Raw genomic sequence first — 8575 nt, forward strand, 5'->3', positions numbered from 1 at the left:
AACATGTAAGATGGATGTAATTAGGCTACTTAAATGGAACACGGGATGCCACCTTTCAATATTCTCCAGTATGCAAGTGGTTTGATTAGCTTCAAAATGAACCTCTCCCCCAGTGGAAACTGAGTGCATCCACATGCTCAATTTAATGTAATGAGGAAGCCAATGGACTATTAGCATTATGCAAATCAAACTGGACTAGAGGCATCATTTTGGAGTCATGATTTAAAGCAGCAGTAGCAGTAGTTTTGGTCTCAAACTAGTGAGCCGACTACCTAAAAAGCCAAACAACACCAACAGCACCAGCTGGTTAACATTTTCTAACTGGTGTAATTCAGTGCTGTTCTTACATTTCCACTGGGTGTTCCATCACAGACCACACAAATTGTTTCAAAAGGTTTAGTCTTAATTGCTTAAGGTTTAACAAAAGTTATCCCTAAGATATAGAGAATGCTCAGTGTGTTTAAGGACCAGTATTATTTTGAATGATAGAATATTTTATATTTACATATTTTCATGTAAGGTTTGTATACATGTAATGACTTGGAAAATATATCAATTAAATTGTGTGAGTAATTCCCTAACAATCCACTAGGTGACAGTCTTCTCCTTGGTAGTTAAGAATAGGATACCGGAGGAGGACATCAAAAGCTTTTAATCATATTTTACATGTATCCCCTCTGTGTAATTGGGAAAAATCAAGGCTGAATGTTTTGTTACAGCAGTTCTGGGATTATGTACAGTCATATGTCTTTACACATTTGAACTGATTATAATACATTTAAATGCACTAAGTACATAAACATACCTTAACAAATAACAGTGGACTGCCCGTTCATGCAACAACTGGGTAAAAACATTTTTCCCATCTAGAGAAGTAGCTTTCTCTCACAAAGGTAATAGTTGTACTTCTGTCATAACAGGTATGGTCAAATCAAACAATAGCACTTAATCATACTTCCCCCTTTTGGCAGTGAAATGGTGATATGGAATGGTCCCCCAACCCCTAGGATCTGTGTACAGTATAGTCATTTTCAGAACAAGTGTATCAGGAGTGTATCTAGATGACTACTACTGATGTCTACTATGGTGTGTAAAGATGGTAAAACTCTATAATTGAACAGTGCAGTGCAATTAAAGTTTTTTTTTTTTAAATACCAAAAAACATCTTTATGAAAGGAAACTTCACATGTCCTGCAAAATCTGTGATCTGTGTTTTTTTTCTTCTTAGCTACATAGTGAGGCAAGAGATTTTATTTGTTTTTGAATATAGCCCACAAAAGCACTACACATTGATATGGAGTGAGATCAAGCATACAGCCAACCTAAAGTTTAAACATAATTTACTATGGTGTAAGAATAAGTGCTGGTGTAATTCTCCGTTTGCGAGAGAGAGCTGGGTTTGATACATCCCGTCTCTCACCAGAGCAAAATTAGATTACAATACACACTGGGTCAAAAATGTTTTTGTTAATTTAAAGTGCATGATAATACTTATAAAGGGGGTAGATTAGACAGCACTGTATATTAAGAACCACAAAAATAAATACATACATAAAAAGACATGAGTAATGCTTAAGTATTATTTTCATATTACCTATAAAATCTCACAACAAATTTCATTGCACATTGCCACGTTATTAAGCATTAATGGTCCAAACAGGAATTGAGCATGATCTTTTTAAAGGCTTTCCACAATAGTATGGAGAACCCATATTACATAAGGAAGGAAACACTGATCTTTGTGTACTACTCTTTTGACGCAAGTGTTCAACTAAGTGAAAAAACTAAAACAAAAAAACACCCTCTCAAATGAAATGGTGTGTCCATGTCATCCACGCTCTTGTGCATCTGTGGTCAGTTTATTTCAAAGTAGTCCTTGGGTAGTAGAATTGCTGTGAAAGGAAGGCTGCCACCCGTCAGAGGAGTCCGGAGGTGTCCGGAGGTGTGAGGTCTAGGGCGGTAGGAGAGGCGGCTTGAACGTGCAGGTCCCGGCGCAGTGACGAGGGGTGAGCATCTTGCATGAGAAGTGGTGAAGAGCGTCGTGAGCTTCTAGGGAGAAACCACATCGATCACTTCATGTATCAACACACTGTTTCATCACTTTGACTGCGGAGTGCACAAATGTATATTATTTAGATTCGATTCATTCTTTATTTAAATCAGAAGGCATCTGATGCATGTCCTTATAGAGAGCTATTCTTGAAGAATAAAATGATGCGTCAGCAGTGATTTCATAGGAAAAGGATCAAATGCAGCAAAACTGTAAGAGGTTATTTTATGAAACGTGCTGAATCGAAATTTTCAATGAAAACATACAAAGTAGCACTTGCATATATTCGTTAGAACTACACAAACAAGTTGCCTTGAAACCAAAAAGTATTATTACCTTTCAGCTTCTGTTGGATTGCATAACGAGCTTTTCTCTCTTGGTCCAACTCGTTGCACAATGTGTCTATGTTAAAAAAAAGAATGAATATATCACTGAGGTTGTATTTTTTAAGTTAACATTTTTGCTTATCTGATCAGTGCTTTCCTTGTTAAAATTGAATGCTTATAGATAATGTCACAACCAATAGTCAGTTGTTCTACTTAATCATAAAAATGATTCACTGTGTTCTATATTGGTAGTTTAGTATAAGTTTGATAATATAAATTTTAAAAAAAAGTTTTTGAAGGACAAAAGCCAATCTATGAAAATATCGGTCGAAAATATGCAAGTGTCACTTTTTAAAATATTTGTAGAACTCCTCACCAAACTGATACAGCTATGCAATGTTCAATAACAGCATGTTATTTTAAAACCTAAAATGACTCACCTCGAACAATCTGAAGCTGCTGGACCATTTCTTCCCGGTATGATAGCTCTCTTTTCATCTGATCTTGAAAATTATCTGAGGAACAAATGTCCTTGTGATCCTTAGTACATGGACATCATACCACTATCATTATGGTGAAAATCCTGGGTACCACACCTATCTGGGCATAGCTGATACTTCACAGAAGTACTTAATTTAGTGGCCACAGAAATGCAGAGGTTACATCTGTTTAAATCCTATTTCAACTGCTGGTTGCATTATTTGCCTGTCATAATTATTCACCTTTTAAATTTTGAAATTCTCGCTCTAGCTTCTTCCTGAGCTCCACCTGCTCCACAAGCTGTTTCTGAAGCTCCTCTGTGGACACATAGAGAAACCCCACGCACATGAGGAAATGTATAAAAATGGCACATTCTTATTTTCAGACTAATAAAATGAGGGGTGTTTGAATGTTGAATGTAATTGGCTGCACTACAGTGTCTACATGGAGACTGGTTCTCTGCAGTGTCTGAGGCAAGCATTAACAGTCAGATCCCTGTGTTTTCAAGCATAGGACAATAGCCTCAGGGTGGCTGGAATAATATCTGAGAATACAAAGGGAAATCTACAGTGTGAAAAAACGAGAGTGAAAGAGACAGAGGTCCCCAGAGGATATCTTTGTATCTTTTAATCTATCACAACATATAATTTACAGTTTGACCACAGTGACATGCAGAAATGCTGGGTGCATCCAATGGTTTATTGTATGCAACAAGACGTTGGTATCGTTTAAATGGAAACCACATGTTATTATCAAATAACTGGTAATACATCCAAAAGCTGCTTACCCAGAAATGTTTTAGAATTTAAACGTTAACATGAAAGAAATATTTTTAACATTAACTCACATCTGTAGGAGGTTATGTGTAATAAGTAATGCTTTCTACCGGACGCTATATTTCAGTAGCGGATACAATCGAATGACTTGCCTTACTTCCATATGTTGTAAATGTTCTTTTTTTACGGAAAGATTACAAGGACACATTTTGTCCTTACAACTGTTCTCTGTGTTTGTTCACTCAGGAAAAACAGTCCGTACCTTTCGCCATACTTTCGATGTCTTTCCCAGTTCTAGGTACATCATCGCGTATCGCCTCATCATCTGTACCACAGGTTTATCAATTAATACCATTAAAGGTTTGAGATGCTTAGACCACATGTAGGTGTAAGCCAGCACTGTATGTCAACTAACATATAATATAGCAGACTTACTCGAGCTGTCTTTGGATACATCGTAGGTTTTCGGCAAATCAGATTCGTCCTCCGTTGGAATGACGCTTTGTTTAAGTGAATCTTTTCATGTCAAAACATAAAAAGGCGCAATGAATATTCGTGTACACTACAAGGGTAGAAATATCAAATTTCACTGATACATATTTAAAAATCTTTCATGATGATATTACCGGTGGTTTCCCGCGGACTCTGGGGATATTTAGATACTAAATTAGATGCAATAGACGAGCGCACGTTTCCATCCTTTTCATGAGCATACACCTGCAGAAACAACCAGAACATTTAAAAAAAATAAAAAAATAAATGTAACGTATTTAAATGCATTTTTATTTAACCAACATGTCGTACTGTTGTCATAATTGTTGTAATTTACGTCATTCATAATCAAATTACATCCTAATTCCTCAAATCCTAATTGAAGTTAATGCCCCAGGATTACGAGACAGAGGCTAGTGTGCTGTAATATGTACTCTAGTCACAACAAAGAGAGCCCGCCGATCCTTTTCATCAAAATAAAATGAAAATCATCCCCCAATTTACCCCAATTTATTTCAAGTAGGCCTATGGGTCTTGGTCTTGGATAGGCTATTTATAAAAATGACTAGCATTACCAAAATGCTTTCTTCTGATTCTTGGTTAGCCTACCACGACATTAATTTGGACAAGGGAGAAAATAGCCCAAAATACTTTAAAAACGATATAGCCTATACCTACTATAGCTGGGAGTGAGTGGACTGGCCTACGATGGGTGGACGGGCTACGTGATTGATTGACAGATTAACTGACAATACAAGGATATAATTTCACAGCATCTACAATTGAATGTGTAATGCTAATCGTTATACATGTGAATACATTTGTGGGTTTGTGAGAATTAGAGACATTTTGTTTTACTGAGTATACTCACTTCGTACATCGCAGCATCTTTACTTTCTGACACGTGCTTGCTCGGCCGCTCGTCATCAGATGACCCTGCCTCGCTGAACAAGATTCTCTGGGGATCATCCGGTTGCTGTGTTGGTCTGGTCTCAGAATCTTGACTTTCATCGGGATTGGCCCGAGACGGGATCCGCCCCTGGGTACTCTGATGATCTTCCACGGAAAGCTGAATTGACTCTTCATCTTCTGGTAATTTATTCGATTCCACGTCAACATCCGGGTCTTCTCCGCTGTCCACGTCTGGAGAGACGGACCGGTAACTGGAACTTTCGCTGACAAAGTCAGGTGACAGGTAACCTGAACGAGCCCCTGTATATACCTCCCTGTTGCCGTACAGTTTGGCTATGCTCTCAGCGTCTTTCACAACTGGCCTGAAAGCAGATATGTAGCTCACCTTTCGAGGAGTGCTGGGTTGGCCCTCCGTTGACCTGGCCTCGTCCCCAGACTTCTCCTCCTCGTTCCTCGTGGACTGAGAACTTGAGCAGCGTTCACTATCAAATAGACTGTCTTTGGGCGTGATAGAGCCTCGATCATTTTGGTCAGAGAGTTCGGTCTCATTTTGTCGTGTCGAAATTATATCTGTATGCGGTTTTAGCTGTGCTTGTGGATATGATGATATTGGTAGACTTCCTGCCGTGGGCCAAAACATGGGGAATGATGGGTAAATATTATCCTTCACTCCTGGCCAAAACACACCTGGAATATTAGTCTTATTTTGGTCTGCAACACCATCGTCCTTCTTATGACACAATCCAAATGCAGGGAATCCATAAGGATGTGGGAAGATTGGTGGTGGGATCTTCTGTAGTACCCCAAACCCTTTGCTCGGCACGGGGATGACAGGATAGTTGCGCACACAATTGGTCAAACCGAGACCACCGCGGTCGTCTTCACAGCGTAGGGTTTTGTGAGGAACCTCGGCTGAACTCGTCTGCGTAATGTTACTGGAGGCCTGGGACTTCATAGAAGAGGACATTTCTGAGGCACTCATTGGCATCGTCCTTTTCCGACTACCACCGTTAAACATGGCCTTTACGTCCTCCCAAGCATGGCTAACGTCATCGGCTGCGCCCTTCTCAGTGAGTTTCAGGTGGCGTCTCCACGAATTGAAGTTTGCCGCGTCTGGTTGTGTGTATTTGGATTCAGGGGTACGATGTGAGTGAAAGATAAATTTGTTCGGAGAAAAATACATATTGCAATAGTGGCATTTGATACATTTTGCTCTTGAACTGTTGTATCTAGCTGGAATGAAACTACCCCTGCTTCCCCATGCGCACTCATGAGAGACGTCAAACGCGAAATTTTCAGGCAATTTCGGAGGGGCATGAGCCCCAAGGAAGGACTTACAGAGCCTCTCAGCCTCACGCTTGGTTATCATCCCGCAGCGTCTGGATGAGATAGGCATCGCCCCTGCGCGCCTCAGAATCTCGAGCTGAACTGGGGTACACTGCACACAGGTGATCCCAAGAGCGACGCGTCGATTGTGAATCTCGTTATAGCTGTAGTGCTTCAATAGTGTGTTAGATATCTGAGCCAAACAAAGCCTTTCTTGCCCATCTATCACCAAAGACACTATGTTCACTCCGTATAATGCAGTCTCGCTGACTTGATTAGGCTTAAGAGAGCTAGAGTAGGGCTGCAATTCCTGTTTAGAATTCGGGGAAGAGCTGGAGTCTCGTCCCGCTGGGAGCTGACCGGGTATCGGCTCCATTCCTGGAGATCTGATGAAAGATGAAAAAGAATAGTCTATAAGAGGAATGAAATATTCGACCACCTAAAGCTTGAACATTTTAATAATAAAAAGTTTTGTTAGAAACCATTATCATATTGCTAGTATTTCATTTCAGATTTAAGTATACGTTCCAATTAACAAGAATAAGAAATATGCGTTTAGTATAATATTCAAACAGTGATGAAATTTGGTATGATAATAATCACAATTTCTTCACAGTTTGTCTCGTTTATATAATAAAGCATTCGTTTTAATAGTCTATCATAAGGCTATTCTACCTGGACATCTCAACGTTTTATATAGGCTACAAATTCCTGTGATCTGTCAATATTAGGCCTGCCCCGTTGACAAAACTTTTAACAAATAAACGTCTCAGATGTTTGACGTTTTCGTTTTTAATGTTTTACATAATTAGAGGAAAGACCTGTAGATCAGATCTCCGATGTCTCTAAATCGGCTCTAGGACTAGAGTGATTACTTTAAGCACCTACTTAACGGCCTAATACGCAAAAGAACAGAAGGAAAATGTTCTTAGGCTCCGTCAATGAGCTTACCGGTGAAGAAAAGGACAATTAAGCCGATTTTCTTATTACACAGGTTCTTTCTCCACTACGTCAATAGAACTCAAGTAATTTCTAGTTTCAAAATGCAACTAAAACTATATACACATGCTTCAGTTTTGTTGACACCTGGCACTGAAAATGTCCTCGGGGTGTAGAGGCAACTTTAGATGCATTGGAAGTAACCGTGCTTACCGACATTTAAAGGATTATTGCTTAATATTCCTCCGTATAATCTTGGGGCAAATTATATTTCACCTATTATTTGTCTGCCGGTCTATCTACCCAAACACCGAAGTCATTTTGTCGGATTATACAATATATCAATTACAGGAACGATTAATAATATCGATCTTAACTTACCTTTATCTCTGAGGAAAGAATGATGTACGATACGAATGTAGTTACATCAAATAAATGAGCAAGAGCAAGTCGTTACTTGGCCGTTCGAAATGTTAAATGTGGAGGTAGGTCTTGACAAGGTTTCGTTCAAATATCCTCCTTTCTGCGAGCTACTGCGCAAAAACCTCCGTACTCCATGGCTCTTCGGCGTTGAGTGAGAAATGTTGGAAGATTGACCACATGCCTTCGCCACTCCTCGGCAGACTGAATACGTTACAGCACAGAGGAGCGCGCTAAAATAACTGCAAGGCACACCCACATTGCACGACCATGTCCGTATTAACTATTTGCCTGCGGGACGCACGATAATTACGGGGACCCTGTTTGAATTCAGCTATGACTGAAGAGGGAGAGGACGGGGTACACTGGAAATGTTAAGGATGATTAAGATATACTTTTCAACACATTGATAGGTCTTTGAATAAGTGCACTTTTGGTTAGTGCGTAAAGACCAAGACCTATGCACAAAACTGCTTTGGAAAGGTGCGTAAACAGCCTTTATTTTAGGGGACGAATGAAGGTGAATTTGAGATGCTTAACCAATGCTAATGATGTCTTTAAAAGCTTGACATATTTAATGTCTTATCAGTAAGAGCCATCTCATAACGGTAAGTATTTCACCAAGTATATGGCTAACTCGTTAATGTGAAGCACATTTTCAATCAGACATATTTTCCAATATGAAATGCACGAAAATGGAAAAAGTCACTGAAGTAAAATCGATGGCGACAAAAAGGCAGACTTTGTCAGGTTACATGGCCATCTGTGCTAATTTTTTGAGGATGCAAATCAATTTTGCATTACCGCCAATGTTTTTTTTTTTTTTTGAAAATGTATGGAAATTGCATGCTTTA

At 39.3% G+C, this 8575-nt stretch overlaps 1 protein-coding gene across 1 annotated transcript; it reads right to left on the minus strand.

Annotated features, from left to right (window-relative positions):
* Positions 1–832: 832 nt before the first annotated feature.
* On the minus strand, positions 833–8218 carry LOC122131142 (SKI family transcriptional corepressor 1 homolog-B-like). Its single transcript, XM_042706058.1, has 8 exons — positions 7683–8218; positions 4996–6748; positions 4259–4349; positions 4068–4148; positions 3895–3957; positions 3099–3173; positions 2817–2891; positions 833–2049 (listed from the first exon to the last, which is right to left on the minus strand). Exons 2-8 carry the CDS (start codon positions 6736–6738, stop codon positions 1952–1954), a joined length of 2226 nt encoding a protein of 741 aa, XP_042561992.1. The 5' UTR covers positions 6739–6748; positions 7683–8218; the 3' UTR covers positions 833–1951.
* Positions 8219–8575: the final 357 nt, after the last annotated feature.

The sequence above is a fragment of the Clupea harengus genome, unplaced genomic scaffold (genome assembly GCF_900700415.2).
Source record: "Clupea harengus unplaced genomic scaffold, Ch_v2.0.2, whole genome shotgun sequence".
NCBI lineage: Eukaryota > Metazoa > Chordata > Actinopteri > Clupeiformes > Clupeidae > Clupea > Clupea harengus.

Coding starts and splice junctions, on each gene's coding strand:
- LOC122131142 (XM_042706058.1), bottom strand. CDS start 6,738: ATGGAGCCGATACCCGGTCAGCTCCCAGCGGGACGAGACTCCAGCTCT. Junction 3,958..4,067: donor TGTATCCAAAGACAGCTCGA/GTAAGTCTGCTA, acceptor CCTGTGGTACAG/ATGATGAGGCGATACGCGAT. Junction 2,892..3,098: donor AGAATTTCAAAATTTAAAAG/GTGAATAATTAT, acceptor TTTGTTCCTCAG/ATAATTTTCAAGATCAGATG.